The 17,496-nt window shown below is 42.1% G+C and overlaps 1 protein-coding gene across 5 annotated transcripts in view; it reads left to right on the forward strand.

Moving 5' to 3' along the window:
- PIK3R1 (phosphoinositide-3-kinase regulatory subunit 1) overlaps window positions 1-16,442 on the forward strand; it is a 112,178-nt gene extending 95,736 nt beyond the window's left edge. For 3 of the 5 annotated variants that reach the window (XM_078675187.1, XM_078675188.1, XM_078675189.1), the window contains 9 exons: window positions 3,697-3,799; window positions 5,267-5,365; window positions 5,471-5,651; window positions 6,136-6,261; window positions 8,199-8,341; window positions 9,148-9,324; window positions 9,429-9,497; window positions 10,254-10,424; window positions 11,766-16,442. In XM_078675187.1, the coding sequence (XP_078531313.1) occupies window positions 3,697-3,799; window positions 5,267-5,365; window positions 5,471-5,651; window positions 6,136-6,261; window positions 8,199-8,341; window positions 9,148-9,324; window positions 9,429-9,497; window positions 10,254-10,424; window positions 11,766-11,955 (1,259 nt within the window). In that variant the 3' untranslated portion in view covers window positions 11,956-16,442. Of the gene's footprint in view, window positions 1-870; window positions 1,089-2,329; window positions 2,506-3,696; window positions 3,800-5,266; window positions 5,366-5,470; window positions 5,652-6,135; window positions 6,262-8,198; window positions 8,342-9,147; window positions 9,325-9,428; window positions 9,498-10,253; window positions 10,425-11,765 lie in introns of those variants that run through there. The other 2 variants (XM_078675192.1, XM_078675191.1) reach the window with 2 other exon arrangements.
- Window positions 16,443-17,496: the final 1,054 nt, after the last annotated feature.

Here is a 17,496-nt window from a genome sequence, read left to right on the forward strand (position 1 = left end):
AACAAAACTGTCCCTGTTGGTGGTTTTGAATCCTCCATTTGACTTTAAAATATAAACAGTTCCACTTGGACAACAGTTGCACTGGAAATTAATAACTCCTTTTATATTACCTTAAAACTCTAGACCAGATGAGGTGGTGGACTACCCATGCGTTTTTAACAGCTTCCGCATGCTGCTCGTGTTGGCCCTTCTGAAACTGCCTTTAGGAAAAGTCTCAAGACTTTTTAGTGCCTAGGCTTGTTGTCCGAGGTTGGGATGCTTATTTGTCTGTGGTCCTTTATGCGTCAAATTCCTATTGTATCTTTCAAATTGGCGGTTTTACGTGTCTTGTTAGAAAGCTTGTTCTTTGTGGTTGGTTTTATCTCTGTGTGGGGCGTTCTTAAGGCCGCTAAACTCCCCCGGGAGCAGAGGGACCTGTAGCTCGTTTTCGATATTGTTCTGAAAGGGGCAGACTTGCGGCTGGCAAGCGGTCTATTTTTTGCAGTTTGAGGTCACGCGTTTCCTGCCCTCGGTGCCTTGCGCGGCCGCTGGTTGCTTGAATATTGCGCTGGGAGGCTATTTCTGGTGCGCGCACAATGGCCTTCTCACGGAGCGGCCTAAAAAGAGCCGGCCCTGCATTGGCCACTTGTGAGCTGATGACAGCTCTTACTTAGGCGGGCTCTGCCTCTGTCGCGAAACCTCCCCCACCTGAAATCCCTGGCTCAGCAAATATTTGAACCTGCCGAAGTTAATCATGAAACGGAGATCTTATCTGCGTCGGACGTGCAGGCTGCCGACTCATTTTTTCTCCGTACAGTACTTGAATTGCCTTCACCTTTCAATGATTAACCTGGTCGGAGAAGTCTGCTTCCCGTGCGCCGCCCGCAGCTCCAGCCTTTAACAGTCGGGAGAACTGGCAGTGCTGCCTCTGTGACCGGCATTAGCCAGCAGATTCCCTCGGGAGGGCTGCTGGCCACAGTTGGAAAGAAGAACCGAGCAGTGTCGGAGTTGGACTGAGCCCTCTATTGTTCATTGTTCCACGTATACGCATTGGTGCCTGGATAAATAAGTTCTGAAGAAAGAAGCATTATCCATGCATAATTTACTGAGTAAGTTTATTTCGGTTTCTGCAGCTGGGGTGGTGCAAGGCTGCAAGGGAATGCAGTGGTTGCTTGCTGGGCCTGAAAGTTGGGGCTTGTACTGTCGTTTGATCTGCTGAGTTGAACTTGACTTCCTGTCAGACGGGGAGCAGTGGAAAATCCCTTGTGCCGGTGCAGTGCTTGTTGCCGCAGCCAGCTCGACTGGTTTGGTTGAGCATTAACCTGCTCCCACAAGCGCGGCCCTTCAGACTCTGCTTTTATTGGGAGCCACTGCCGGAGATTTAACACTTGATTGACCCAGTTTTCTTCACAGCACCGACTTGTGTTGCACTTTTCCAGCAGGTTATTTTAAGATTGGTGCACATGCAAATTCGTCTGTCATTTGTCAAATGTGTAGTACTTGCCAGTGAACATAGTTGATGTTATTTCTGTGGTCACGCGCCGATGGCTTCTCTTGCGGGGTTAATGGTAGCTAAAAAATTATATATTTTTGTGCTCGAGATTTATTGCATATCTGCACCAAGACCATGGACTAGGGCAAATGTAAAAAGCGAGACCACGTTTGTTGCATGGAGGGGTGGAGGTACTGGTTTGTAGAAGACCCATATTGTCTGGTTTTGTTAAGAGGCTTTCTGGTGAAAATTAGATTTCCCTAATATATGAGCAAATAAATATATGTAGAGTAAATATGCTATCGACTCTTGCTGCTTTAAAAACGAGTGGGCTTGGTTGTGTTGCAGTGTGTTTTTAACCGTGCCACCCTAGTTTTACGACGAAGTTTAACTGCATTCCGAATGAGGCATGTAACTTTAATAGTGATTACAATTCGCGTTTGCTTGTAAGCATTGTGATGTTGAGTGTGCTGTCACTGAGTGCAGAGGTGGCCTGCATGTGCCGTGAATACTGCCGGAAGCCCCTGTCCTCGTCCACCTTGCACCGGAGGATCCGCTGCAGACCACGAGCTGGCGGGGACTAGTGCGGAGCCTCCCTTTGTTATGCTGCCAGCAGTGGAATGTACCATTGTGCTCGAGAAGGGTGCAAGTGTTGTGGGAGGCCGGGAGCCGGACCGCACGCCTCGCGGAGGGAGTGCACGCGCTCTTGTGAAGGAGGCAGCTCTGGGCGCTGAGATTCCGTCAGGCAGAGGAAGTGAGCGGGAGGGGTCGGCTGCCTCCTGCCGGCTCCATTGGTCGGAGCGCATGATGTAATAGGTTACAGTGCAGCCAGCCCCTGGCAGCTTTTAAAATGCATTTCAAGCGAGCATCACAAAGGGAGCCGTGTGCTTTACTAATACCGGAGCTTAGCCGGTGACCCGGCATCACCATGTACACCACGGTGTTGGAGATGGGCGACCTGGAGCGGGATTACCACAAGGTGGAAGCGCATTGTGGCTCCGAGCTGATGTTTTACATAGAGATGGACGCCCCAGGTAAATGCGGCGCGGTCCCCGACTGCCTCCGCGCATGCTGCACCGTCTCTCCGAGCTTCAGATAGATCCGCATTGTTCTTTTGTCGGGAAATAGGTGTGCTTTGTTGCACATTTGAGTGTAGAGAAATTGACTGTTTTGCGGGGAATGGTGAAGCATTTGCCTGTATAGATTTTATGGCTTAAGTCGGGATGACTTTCCTTCGTATATTTTCTAGTTCTTTGCTGCCCGTGTGGGAGCACATTGATTGTGAACTATTTGCTCTTTGCTAAAAAAAAAATGCATGCATTTCAGAAGCGATTGCTCGTTTCGCGGTGCAGTGATTTCTGCACCTATGAAGAGTTTTTTTTCCACACCTAAAAAGTTTTTTTTCACGATCTTCATGTCCCATAGAATGATTGCTCGTCATACTTTTAAAATGTGTAAATTGAAAAATTCGATCTTTTCTTGGATGGCATCTCTAAACAGCCATAAGGTGCCATTTGTAATCCTTTGTAACCTAAGAACATGAATATTTATAGGCAGTGCTGCTGAATATCTAGCGCATGAGGGGCAGGTTCTTTAAACAGATCACTGGAGCGAACATTAGATGTGCTCCCCTGCACAGGCTACTGGATGGCTGCCCATTTAGTGGGCCTGCAGTCTTTTGCTAACACCTTACCTCCCGGATTCTATCCACACTTATGAACTTTGATAGGGACTTCTCTGTTGGACAAAATATAATATTTACATTAACCCGAACACTGGTAAGTTACAGTGACTGTCTGGGTCTCCCATGGGAAACTTGGGTGCTTGGCTGTGCAGGATAGCAGAACTATTCCTCTATGAATACATTTGCCGAGGTAAATCTCGCCTTGATACGTTGTAATTTGTGTGGATGGGGGTGGAAAGAAACGCCAGCATGTTCAACGATAGTACTTTTTTTGGCACCTTTTATTTGATAAAATGAAATGTTTGAATCATCTCTGTTCACTTAACCCTACTTTACTGGTTGAGACCAAAGTTGTGAATTGAAGACCTTGTCAAATGGAGCTGACTTGGAGATACTTGAACCTCGATTTATGTTCGAGAGGGAATGTATGTGTACTCCGGAGTGATACACACATCTGTTGTGGCACCATGAAATAAACCTTTTATGCAATAGTCCTGCTCCACTAGACACATGCATTGAGTTTCCCTTTTCTTCTTTGCAGCCTTGCCTCCAAAGCCACCAAAGCCCACTGCCCTACCCAATAGCGGTATGAATCACACCATGAGTTTGCAAGATGCTGAATGGTACTGGGGAGATATCTCACGGTAAGTAACAGTTAACTTGACCGACTTTTGCCTTTCCTCCAATTGTAGACTGGAATAAAACGTTGATATCATTTTAGAATTTCTGACAGCATTATATACAATCCGCTAGGGGTGTGGGAGGAGGTTGCTGCATTGTGGATTACCATGCATTTTTATCTTGGCAGCAAGTATCTGCCTCAGTCTAATGGAGCCGCCATGCTGCAACCAAACAATTCCAAGTTTGTGGCTTAGTCTTATCCTATTTTAAATCTGAGGCAGTCTCCAACAGCAACAATACTCTACCTCCAGAAGGAGTTATAACTGTATTACGGGCAGTATTCATAAATAGAGTCTGGGGTATAGAACTTGGAAGTGCCTCTAAAGTATGCCTGCATGAAATATATAAGTTCCATTGGAGAAATGTTACGTTGCGTGTGAATTTGAGGTATTTTCACCTGTGGGAAACGGCTAATCAAGAATATTTCTTGATAAGATGTTTTTGCTCCAGCCACTCTCCTGGGATGTTGCATGACATTTTTACATGAACTAAAAACTACATTTCGTGCTACTAGTCACTTTACATAATTTTGTGCGGTATCCTTGTGATTTATCTTTAAAATTATGCAATTTCACACACACTTATTCGAGACAATACATTTAAATATAATTCTTATTCACTGCTTTTATGCCATCTCTGATTCGGATATTGATACTGAGAGTAGTGGTTTGCCCAGGATTTGAGCAAGGTAGAGCATATACGAACACCCCAACGCGAGTTGCATTGTCCTCCATAGGAGTTATAGGCATGTTACTGGCAAGTGAGACTTAATTGAGCTGTTAGTACTTTTTCAGTTGTATACTTTTTCAGTTGTGGCCCAAGGCTTTATGGGAGTAGGACTCTGAATAATACTTTTTTTGGAGGGACATTATTGTTGCTGAATTGTACAAATAGACTGTGGGCTATTTTCAACCTCTAGCTTCAGCTTTTGGCATAAGTGAGAGAAAATGCCATAGCACTGTGCTGAGCAGTGCTTCTTAGCCCTCTGCTTCACTCGTATAACCATGGCAGGATGCTGTCTCTTAATAGTGAGGCCTTGCCGGCTCTCCCTCTTAAAGCCACAGGGGGGCAGATGCTTGCCTGTGCAGTCCACACTCTGAAATGCATTCCTGGCTGCTGCTACATGTGCTATATTGTATCTGACCAACTCAAACCCATGGAAGCCATTCGACGCTGGCTTTTTTTCCCCCCTTAAAAATAAGTCATAACGTGGTAATTATATCAGAACATTCCTGTAGGGTCGCTGTGTCATTTCAAGAACATTAACTTGAACTCGATCAGAGAAATAGAAAGTGACTAATAAAATATTTGGCAGGTATTGTTTTTTAGTTTTGTAAATCGAGTAAGTAGATAGCAGTAGCTGCTATTGTAATTAATTAATTTTATTTCCATCTAGTAAAACTCATTAGGCATTTGTTTGTTTTCTTCAGGGAAGAGGTAAATGAAAAGCTGCGTGATACAACTGATGGTACGTTTCTGGTACGAGATGCTTCAACGAAAATGCACGGGGACTACACACTCACACTCAGGTACGGTCTTACAAGCTTGTAGAGGCATTGTTTTTATAAGAAAGGTAAACTTTAACCTAAGAGGTGTTGAATTGCTGCTTATGTTCTGTGTGAATTGTTTTACAGGAAAGGAGGAAATAACAAATTAATCAAAATATTTCATCGAGATGGAAAATATGGCTTTTCTGATCCGTTAACCTTCAACTCTGTTGTCGAGCTAATAATCCACTACCGAAATGAATCTCTCGCTCAGTACAACCCTAAGCTTGATGTGAAGTTGCTGTATCCTGTGTCCAAACACCAACAGGTACAGTGAAGTTTTTTCCCACTCCATTGCCTTTTTTAAATAGGTCAGTGTTACCATGCTTATGGAGCACAGGCTCACAATTGATACATGGCACTTTCCAAACCGGTTTATATTCAAAGTAAATTATAACCTTTAAAAATAATAACAAAAGCCAGAAAGTTGACTTATTGGAGTAATCACTCTCCATTGACATCTAATGATACGTAGATAACCAGTTTAAGTCCTGGCAAGGCCATTTCAGCCTTCTATACACCCTTTTGAGGTCGTAAATGGTGAACATGTATACTGATCTATAGTAATACCAGTTTTTTAAAGTGCTTAAAAATGCCTTGATTTTCTCTATAAAAACCCATTAGATTCTATCAGCTTCTAAGGAGTCCCTCGTTATATGCCTCACAAAAAGTTCACTAAATAGTTGTGCTTGATAACGTTATTCTTAAGATAGGTTGCATCTCTAACTTCATTGTTGCTTTGGGATTTTCAGGACCAGGTGGTGAAGGAAGACAGTATTGAAGCAGTTGGAAAGAAACTGCATGAATATAATCTTCAGTTCCAAGAAAAGTCTCGAGAATATGACCGACTGTATGAAGACTATACAAGAACTTCTCAAGTAAGCCTTTATCTCTGTTTATTGGTACAGTTTCATGGGTACAGGATCTTCGCTCTAGTTCTTATGACTAAAGATGGAGCCTGGGGACAGCAAACTTACTGTGTCTTCTTGTGAGTGGGGCTGGGGGATAGCAGTGGTGGAGATGCTACTATGGTTGGAGTGTCATAAGAAGCTGTGTATTTTTGCGTGTGTGTTTGTGTATATCTAGGTAGGTCGCTAAACATACACACAATCCCGAAATTTTTGAGCCACAGTGGGAGCGATACGCAACAGGCGTAATTTGCCTGTAATTATAACAAAACGCCTTGCTCACTCTTGCAAGAAACTGCATACACTTGTGTTGCTGTCAAAAAAGGTATTTTACTCCAAAACTTACTGGCTGCATCACCTGACTCGTTTCGGCACTAACCTTAGGACTGGTTTCTCCCTCATAATTGCTCATCAGCCAGATGTGGATGGCCCTGTGCTAATCCTTTGCTTAGAAACCGACATGTGAGGTCAGCAGATTTAGATTGTTTGTGGTGTTGTAGGGTGCTCCATATAAAGGAGCTGCTCTCCACCTAAACACGGGAACTCCCCAGAGTTCATTGCATCCTTTTTTGCATAATTTATGCAACACTCAGCCTGAAAGTGTATTGTCTTCACTTATAGAAGCGCTCCCTTCTGTCACAAAGTTTTCACTCTCTGATGTGCTAAGTAGAGCGAAACATATGTAAATGTATGTATACTTGTAAAGCGCACTGTTACCCCATCTCTGGGCGTCCTGTCGCTGTATACCGCTGGGGAACCCGTCCTTGCTTTCCCTGTGAGATGGTCCCTCCTGGGCACCCCCAAGGTGAAGCTAGGCATCCCCGGCGCTGATAGGGCCGTTTTGGAGATTAAGCAAGCTATTGCCCAGAGTTGCAGAGTGGGACCCATGGTTAGCGTAGGCACCTAGGCGAGAATTATCGCGTCCGCGGACATTGACCCAAGACCCTGCCGAGTCGGGAATTGAACCCTGGTCCCGGGCCGACCTCTGCTTCAGGGTCTGCCGCTTCTAACCAGTGAGCCACACTTCTCCACATATGACCGGTGATTTTATCAATTCCGGGTTGGCTTAGGTGATATTCTGCCAATCCAAAGCTATAATACTGTGCCTGGAGTGATAAAAGGTTTTGTAATTTTTCAGCTCGGCATGGACGGCATTTTCTAGTCATATGCTTAATAATTTTGCTATAAAAATAGCATAATGCTTTTGGCACTCTACCTCCGCACGGATGACACTGCCTGCTAATCCTCCCCTTTAAAAAACTATGGCAGTGAAAGCAACATTTGAGTTGAGCAGATTGAGTGTTGGTGGCGTTGAAGGGGGGGGGGGGGGCTCCACAGAAAGGAGCTACTCTGTAGCCAAAAACACACTTCTTCCATGCGGGGGCATATTTAGAAAGAATGCTAATTTATTGTGCATGATATCCCCATGTCTCCTGTTCAGTTGTTCCACGGGATCAGTTTGTGTGGTATTCTCTTTGTGATGGTATAGTCGGCATAAGCTTGAGGACGATTTGTTACTGTAGGGAGATTTCTGCAGTTCGAAGTAACATTGACAACTAAGATGCTTGTTGTCCCTGCCTTAGATTTCTTTGGTACAGCACTGTTTAATTCTGTATGTTCTTTAGTACAAGCAATTGGGGCATGACTTTCAGGCTTCTCTTGATAAATGAGGAAGCCTCTGTAACTCCCATGCCTGTGCTTTCCACATTGAGATGTTCTTGTTTCTAAGAATGAGGGTTCTCTTGGGATTCTCTGAATGTATTGCCTGTTTGACGTTCTTACACCAGCCTCTAATACTGTTGTCAAGAATAATAGTCAATTGAAGTCCCAAATGTTCCAAAAGATGATTGTTCTTCTCACGTCTCTGGTATTCAGACGCACGTTAATGTACTTGCTTCTCTTTCCAGGAAATTCAGATGAAAAGAACTGCCATTGAAGCATTCAATGAAACAATTAAAATATTTGAAGAACAGTGCCAAACCCAGGAAAAGTATAGCAAGGAATATATCGAGAAGTTTAAACGTGAAGGAAACGATAAAGAAATACAAAGGTAACCATATCAGTCGTAACAGAAATGTATAATCACTGTTCCATAATGCTAGTAAAATAATATGCAGGTGTACGTTGCAAGACCACATAATAGAAAGGAATGGACACGTTGTTATACGTTTAATGTGATATGTTTGTCTGCATATAAGATGTAGAATTTGACTTAATTTGTTCGTATTAGTGGATTTGAATATATCTATAAATACGCACCACGATTTCAGTTGTCAATGAATTTTGGCCTACTGAATGGGTTCTATTTTCTCAATTCTGCATTGAACGAATCCCAAGTGCCCCCCCTCTGTCAATTTCCTCCCACCTGTAAAATTGTCTTTCAACATACATGTCTATTGTGTGTTGCCAGTTTTTGCGACTCTCCGATCGCCTCAGATCCAAACACAGGTGGTTATTTAAATAACTAGTGTTAGCATTTTGACTAGCTTGAGTGACCAGTGATGGAGATCTGTGGTAGCACAGAATTCCATGAATAGGCGTACAAGGAATGATCTTTTGAAAGAACCAGGCCTAATGGAATCCTGGAGTCGGGTCATTTTAGGTCTGCAGACGCACAAGACACAATATGACTCAACTTAGATTACAAGTAAGAAAGTAAATTCAGCAGTGTCTTTCCGTTCAAACCACACTTAAGACCAAGGTTGAAAATGTACCCAGGTTTTGTTGGCGCTGCAACCGCAAACAAAAGAATGTGTTTTATACAAGGGACTCTAACTTTGCATGCTTGTGCAATTTAATCGCAGTTATTGGATGCTTATGACATAATACAATAAATGACTTGATTATTTTTTTCAGGATCATGCACAACTACGAAAAGCTGAAGTCCAGAATTAGTGAAATTGTGGATAGCAAACGAAGGCTCGAAGATGACCTCAAGAAGCAAGCGGCTGATTATCGCGAGATTGACAAGCGCATGAACAGCATTAAGCCAGACCTCATCCAGCTGAGAAAGCTTAGAGATCAATACTTGATGTAAGGGGGTTTTCACGTGCCCATATGATTATGAAAATGTGTACATACCTTTGCCTGTATTTACCATGCCACCTCACTTCCTCACGGGTTTGTTTCACTTTTAGGTGGCTAACTCAGAAAGGTGTTCGGCAGAAGCTGTTGAATGAGTGGCTGGGCAATGAAGTCACAGAAGAGTAAGTGCCTGTAGTCTTCTTACAGTAGTTTGTTCACTCCTGCCTAGCAGTGGGTCAGAGGAAGGATGTTCCTTTTTGCTTATAAGTAGTGTCTGTCCTAGATAGTATAGCAAGTGGATGTGATGGGTAGTGACACGGGTGAATCCGAGACCAGGAGCATACAATGAGCTTGAACATGTTTGCAAAACGCAATAAAAATGAAATGATTGCATATAGTCGGCACACCTAAGAACTTAGTTTTTCATGAGCCATGACTTGAAGAGGAGTTAGCGTACTTGAAATACATAATGATTGCAATAATGTTGATTCAATGAATTTAGTAGAGGTTTATCCCTCATTAAAACTAACATGCATCATGCAAAAAGTTGGTAAAAAAAATGATCATCACCAAAGTGGATGCAAGCTAAAGGATGCCTATGCAGGAGGGAGTACTGATTATCAGTCTCTTCAAAGGCCAAAAGAAGGGGCCTAAATACGAGGCCGTTACCCACTGCGAGTAAGGAATGCAATGGGGCAACGAATGCTCACGAAGTGTTGAGCTTATCCTCAGTGGCTTGCAAATGTTATTTGTCTTGTGTATTGAAGCGTCCTAGTTGGATTAAGTCAGGACTCTAAAGTTACTGGAAAGTAGAACAAAGCACTGCATAAAACTACTAAATACATAACAAAATAAAGAGCTACCTAGTCTTAGGGAAGACTGGAATGTTTTACTGCCATAAGTTTCAAGTCATCACAAAAATGTCTTTGTTTCTTTAGCCAATACTCGGTAGTGGAGGATGACGAAGACCTGCCTCACCATGATGAGCGCACATGGAATGTGGGGAATATCAACCGAGTTCAAGCCGACAGCCTGCTGCGCGGGAAGCGAGACGGAACATTCCTGGTGCGCGAGAGTAGCAAACCCGGATGCTACGCCTGTTCTGTGGTGTAAGTATCCTGGATGTATTCCTCAGTTGTGTGTAGTTTAACAGAATTTTCAAAACCTAGCGATAGGCACAGTTTAGGTTTTGGGTGTTAAGCATGTGCGAGGGGATGACCTATGAACGGATACAGAATCTGGAAACCTTCAATCTTTGGGATCATGTTGTGGACTCTGGATGTCCGTTTCCTGGTTTTGAGACATTTTGGGCCTTTAGAAATCATTGGTTAAAGTTAAAAAAAAAAAAAAAAAGGGTGAGGACTGGACAATTTAAAATGGAGTTCTAGACCATAATGGGAAGGAAGGCATTCTACTGTCTGCATAGAGCAGTAACTTTGATTCCGTCACCTGGTAAGAAGTGAATAAGATAGACTTTAAAGAACTGGAGCCGAAGAAGCTACAGTTGAGAGTAGTATGAACAGAAGAATGCAGATAAAGATACTCGAATTAAGATGGACGCAATTGTGTGGGTGCGGGATTCCCGTCACAGGGTTCTCCTAGCCCAAGTCAAGTGATACCAAGGTCCATAGTGCCATACATAAGCCTAACTATAGGTCAGAATATACATTTAAAGGTGTGTTGTCTTGAATAGCGCTGACTCCACCCCGTCGGGATTCAGTGTTTTGTACGATCAGAAATCTTTACCAGGCCACCTGGAATCAGAGATGGACAGGCTGCAGGATATAGTTCAAACCAGGCATGTGGAGTAACGACTGGCAATTGACCATGAGAGGCAGCGTGGTGTTGAAGAGTCCACGAGTCTAGTTGAGCTTACAGTAAGGTTGATAAAGCAAGCAACTGTACCTCGGTAGGCAACGGATAATATAATATGAAGACAAATTGCTAAATATAGGTTGAGTAAACTAAGAAAGTGGGCGGGGTGTGTCTGGAGGCAGGGTCCAAAGAGGAGTTAAAACACAAAGGAGGTTGAGTTTTGATTTGAGAGATCTGTTCACTTCTGATCTGCCAATCTTTCAATTGCTGTGCTGTTATTGTAGCTTTAAATGGCCTCACAAATCTTGTCAAAGACAAATTAGCCAGACTCCCAGGTCATTAGCTGAAACAGCAGTTCTCTTCAATATTTGTGCTTCCAAACCACAATCCTGTATGCTTAGCCTGTGCTGCGGATGCCTAGTTGCCCCCATGCACTCACACAGGGAAGGTGGCCATTAGTGCTAGTCTGTTTCTTAGCCTGTAAGTTCTCTCTAGAGCGTGATGAGCTGCCGATTACTTTTATAATGTTCTTCTACGAGTTTCAGTATATTAGTAACTTTGTTTAGCATCATTTATGCTGCAGCAGCTCAGCTCTTACACTGACCTGTGCTTTTCTTTTCATGTTTTCTCTTTAGCGCGGAGGGCGAAGTCAAGCACTGTGTGATAAACAAGACTCCCAGTGGGTTTGGATTTGCAGAGCCTTACAATTTGTATGGCTCGCTGAAAGAACTGGTGTTACACTACCAGCACACGTCGCTCTTACAGCACAATGACTCGTTAAACGTCACACTAGCGCACCCAGTATATGCACAGCAGAGGCGATGAAAGACTTGAAGCGCTTTGTTGAGTTCTAATTCAAACTTTGGGGCCTCCACGAGGAAGAAACCCGTCCACCCATTGAGCACGACTCCTGGATCGGAGCTGCAGGATCAAAGCAGATGGGATTGGAGATTTCATCCTGGCTTTGGGAGATGGACCAGTGTTAAGCTGTGAATGTAAGTGTCTGCTCTAACGTGCTTGTTTCCTGGAAACAAAAGGAGGAAACGCACAGCGAGAGAAGAAGATGCTGAAATGTATCTTCCTTGAGGAGACTTTGGAGGCCTTTCACAATGGTGCTTGTTTACTCACTTTTGGAAGCTTTACAGGCCCAGGCCAGGACTTGTTTCTGTGAGCTCCGTCAGAGGATTCCTCCTGTGTGCACCTCCTCCGGACCCGTGCTTGTTCCAGATACACAGCAGCATCGTGGATTGGTTCATTGTCTATTAACATATGTAGCAGAATGGCACTTTTCGTTTGTAAGGGACACTTTAAAGGAACTGCAAGGCTACAGTCGGCTGGAAACAATTGCTTTGGTAGCAAAAGTGCCACGAAGTGTTTTATTTAGACTTCAAGACAAAAGCCTGTTTTTAGAGCCTATTTAAGACTGAAGAAAAACAGGAATGGCATACAGTATATAAAATATGTACATAGTACTGGGTGGCTAGCTATCGAATAGATGGAACTTATCAACACCATACCGTGTCTATTTTCTTTCTGTTTTGCTAAAGGCTGAATCCCTAGACAGTGCTATGCAATGCCTACTATACTTTAACCTGTACCTCGTTTCAGTGTATCAATAAGATAAGCTTTCTTCTCTTTTTCTGTTGCCTAAATGTCTTTCGTATAGTTTTGTTAATGTTCTTTTTGTATTTTTACCTACATGTACATGCCAGTATGAAATTGGCTTTAAAATGAAACGTTAAATCTTTACAGTCTTGTCATGTAGACAACCTGGTTAACACAGCTGAAGCATTAGTTAAAAAGCTCACAAGACCTATTTCTTTCATTAAAAATATAATAAGGCAGAGCCTGGAAATCTGCAATGCTCCCCAAACTGAGCATTTTGTTAGTAGAAGTCCAATTATATTGGGGTGAGAGTATTTCAGATAATGGTACTTCAGTGTTTCCCCTCAGAGTATTGGTAGAATATTTTCTAGTTTATCTACTCTTGGAAAAACATGACATCCACTGTTTTTTTTTTTTTTAAATATGGCTTTCAGAGCTCTTAGCCATCCGGAGACATGTGGCAAATTGTATTAGTGTACATGAATAATAATAAAAAAAGGTTAAAAAGAGCTCTTTATGTTCAAGAGAAATTGCTTACTTCCCTTAATCACTTAATGAGTGTCTCTCAACTAGCCTCTGGCCAGAACTACTTTAGGTGATGGGGCTTCTATGGCTAAGCAGCGACCATATCGGCATCATGAACAGATGTAGAGCGTAACCTATGTGGTTGAAACTTTAAATACAATGTTAAGAGAATTCCAGCTTCAGGGCAAATTTGTTTGGGGTTTGGCCGTTACTCCAAGTTAAATCTTCAACATTACCCATCGTTTTTTCTGCTCCTGTGGAGCAAGATTACTGTGTAAATGGCAGATTTAGAGATTTGTTACAAACTCTAGTGGATGCTCTGTTATTCTTAGAATTCGATTTTTAATCAGCTTAGCAAGGATTATTGAATCAACAGGGGTTTCAGTGAAATAGAAAAGCAAACTTATTTCAAGCATTAACTCAGTTTTGCGTGCTTTCTACTGAATTAATCAAAGTTTTTTAATAGTAATACTACCAGACGAAGACCGATCATATACATTTCCCTTCAAGTGGGATTTTTGCCATAAAAGTCTCTCTTGAATCTGGGAAAAAGTACTTTCGTAAACGCTTCCACATTATTGACCATATGCATTAAGGAATCCTTAATAGCATGGGTAATTCAGTAAAGAGGAGTTCAAAGGATTAACTGTTTTCTCTTCAGTTTGAAGCTTTTATTTACTGCAGAAACTTTGTTTCTGAAGAAAGGATCTACTTGTACTTGAACTTTTTTCACATGTGGACTATTTTCAAAAAAACCTTTTCTGTTCACTTACCAGAAGTCATTGTTAAAAGAATGTAGGGCAACAAGATAGGTGTTTGTTTTACAGGCTTATGTTTGAGGGACACCTGCTACATGGGGATGCAGCTTGGATTGCACCAGTCAGTGATGTTGACATTTTGGCTCAAATGATGAACTTTTTTCACAATTAAGTTTGTGGACTTAATGTTGCTCTCTTGGAAATAAACTTTTAGAAAATGAATGCTCTGCTCTCGTGCTCATGCGTAAGAAGAAAGAGCTCAGTTGATAATTCATTCATGGAGACTTCCAATATTCTACTAATTATTTTTCTAATATGCCGATTTCCATAGCATTACAATGAATCAAAACACCCCTCCACTTTATCAGTGTCCCACCTATCTTTGTTTCATACTTCTTTGATTCTTTAAACAGTGATCTGTTCGGTATGTATTAGCATGTCTTAATAAGGTAACACGTGGGTAAATTGGTTGTATTAATTTGACACCTGTTTTTGTACACTGCCAAAAGAAATTTTCACGCAATTTGCATTTGTCATAAACAAATATTACGTGCATTTTGGGGTACACTGGGTTCTTATGAACTTGGTAGGGAACTGAATTGTAAAGAATTTTGACTAGTTGTGTGACACATCCATGTGCATAATGTTATTTTTTTCTGCAGTTGTTAAAATGGTTCCATTCGGGTGGTATTTGCTATTAAAATTATGATGTGAATTAACTGTATATCTGGAACAAGCTGGTACATTGGTTCAAGGAGGACTTTGCCCTTGCACAATCTTTAAGGAAAGATGGTATGGTCTCCTTAGCTTCGAAGACTGTACAGAATATGGGTTTTCATTTTTTTGGTTCCACTTAAAATTTGGATCTACATTAAGACCTGCGTGACATCATGCTGGACACTGGTCATAATTGTCTCTGCCCGGTTGTTAGAAAAGACCCTTTGGACTGCTGTCACGGATGTCTTTATTTTTTGTCACCCGTTAGGTTTATTTTTAAATATCAACTTAACCTGCTAACATCTTCACTTGTAAAGCCTAGCGTTTAATTGCAATGTGTGAAACCACAACCTATATTTTAGAAAACGCATCTATTAGAAAGTTGCCCCGATTGCATGTGACCACGTGCAGCAGCACACTTCTTACTCGTCTGTGTATCTCCCAGAGGGACTAGCTGTAGGCCAAATGGCATCGCTGCCAGAAGGACAAGTTAGACTGTAACAGTGATCTACACTACACAAACCAAAATCAAGTTTTCCAGCTATACATATGAAAGAGGGAAAAAGGCTAGGTCGTGTAAGCTCCCTGCATGTAGTCTTACCATACAGGTTCCAATAGAGACTGCAACCCAATTAACGAAAGAATTGGAAATCTGGTGAATAGTACGCCAACACCACCTCTGTTGGTTTTTTTTGTATTACAAGCTACTCTAACTCCCACAGTTAAAGCAGTGCAACTGGATAAGGCTGCTAAACGTACTACTGGTCTTCATGCTGCTTCAGCTGGCATATCTTTTTTTGCTAAATGTGCTCAACTGCTTCTAACCTAAACCAGTGCATTTGTTACACGTGCTTATGCAGCTGTAACCATCAATTGTAAAGGTACCTACTGTTTAGGTTGGTCAGCATACAAACGGTCATATCATTTATGATAGCTTCTTTAATAAGAGGTTTGACAGAGGCAGGAACTGTGTGTGATTAGTGCTACTCATTCAATATCAAATCACCTGACTGAACATGCTTAATGCTTACCCAGATAAGCTGTGCACCAAAGTGAATATGCCCCACTGTTGGAAAATCAAAACTTCTGTGCAAATAAGCTGTAGTGGCCATGTGCTTGGAAGGATATTCTACAGATTTTCCTTTTTTGAGGAAAATGTCTGCTGTTTGTAACATAGTGCTTTTGCTATGCATGGTATTCTGTTGGGAAGGCAGTCCTGAAACCGTTCAGGCCCGCATTGCTCATTCTTGAAATGGGCAACTCAAAGCACAATGCCTCACATGGGACAAAATTCAGAATGTTGCCAAATTTTGTAAACGGAGATAATCACGAGTCTAAAGCATTGCTAGTGAACTTTAACTTGACGTGTGTTGGTTTATAAACTTGCATTACATTTGTCACCATGCGACTGCATTAGCTGCCCAAGATGCTGCTATTTTTTTTTTTTAAATCATGTTCCAAATAAAAAACTGTTTTGTTTGTTAAATGTTTTTACAACATTAAAACCTACTTTGTTTAAAAAATAATAAATTTGTCTTGTTGGGGAGGATAGGACGGTAAGCTGTAATTTGCCTTTACAAGGTATTGAAATTGTGCCTCCTTGAAATTTTGTTTGAGCTATAGCTTTGATAAAGCTCTGTCTTGTTTAAGTTGCTTTCGAACATTGTATTAGGCCTTCAAACAGAATAAAGGTTGTTTTGAAAACAAGCTTTGTTTGCTTTAATCAAACCTTTTCTTGTGGAGTTTTAATAGCTATAAACTTTTATCTGGGGGGTATAATATCATTTGTATTTTTACACGAGTCACATTTGACCAACCCTTTAGACTACATTCCTATCGGGTTCCTGCCCATTATTGCATCTTGAACAAATCAAATTCTGGTTAAGCATATACTTGAAATATGTGCATATTGAGTAGAGGGCTATATGCATGAACGCATTTTCCCATAGACACAGAATGGGCAAAACCCTTTGATGCATCTAGCCCATAGTTCGAGTGATACACTTAATAGAACCTATTGTTCTGAAGTCTACTTCTAACCACAGATTACTCATCTTTTGAATTCCATCAGGTGCTAAACTGGATCTGGAAAATTTTTTGGCAGTTACTCCCTCATGGTAATAGGTTGTGCTTTTGGACGCTGCTGCAGCATAGTTCTAACTCCAAAAGCAATGCACAGACATTTTTTTCCATGCTCTTTTGGGCAGATCTGTGGCTCTGCTCCAGAACTTGTTCATTTTTCACATACTTCCAAAAGGCTTATGCAGCTATGGTGTGCTATGGATGTCCCTTCCCAAAAGAGTACAGGCTTCAAGCCACGCCGCATCTGACCGAAGCAAATGTCAGTCATGGACCCACATTTCTGTCCGTTTTTGGTATGTCTGTTCCAAGCATGATTCAAAGTCCTGCTACTTGCTCCCTGAAGCATCCGAAGGTCACCAGGGGGCAGTAGGCAACTTTTGTATGTTGTTGAGTACAAGAAAGGATGCTGGTCAATATAAATCCAAGGCCTGTTCCAGCTCTGAGTCCCAGTCAAGGCATTTGTCCTTTGTTAAGTCCAGGATGAAGTCCAAGTGCAGTTTTTGGTGAAATCCCAAGAAGTCCAGATGGGAGTCCTCTCCCCATTGCTCCCACTCCAGAAAAAGATCAAACAGCACAGTGAAGGTCATACTCAGACTCCATTTCACAGCTGGAGCAGACATTTCCTGGGACATTTTGCACTCTGCAACAGGTAAGGTCCTTCTAAAAGGCAATCTTGCCG

This window comes from Lissotriton helveticus, chromosome 2_1 (genome assembly GCF_964261635.1).
Source record: "Lissotriton helveticus chromosome 2_1, aLisHel1.1, whole genome shotgun sequence".
NCBI lineage: Eukaryota > Metazoa > Chordata > Amphibia > Caudata > Salamandridae > Lissotriton > Lissotriton helveticus.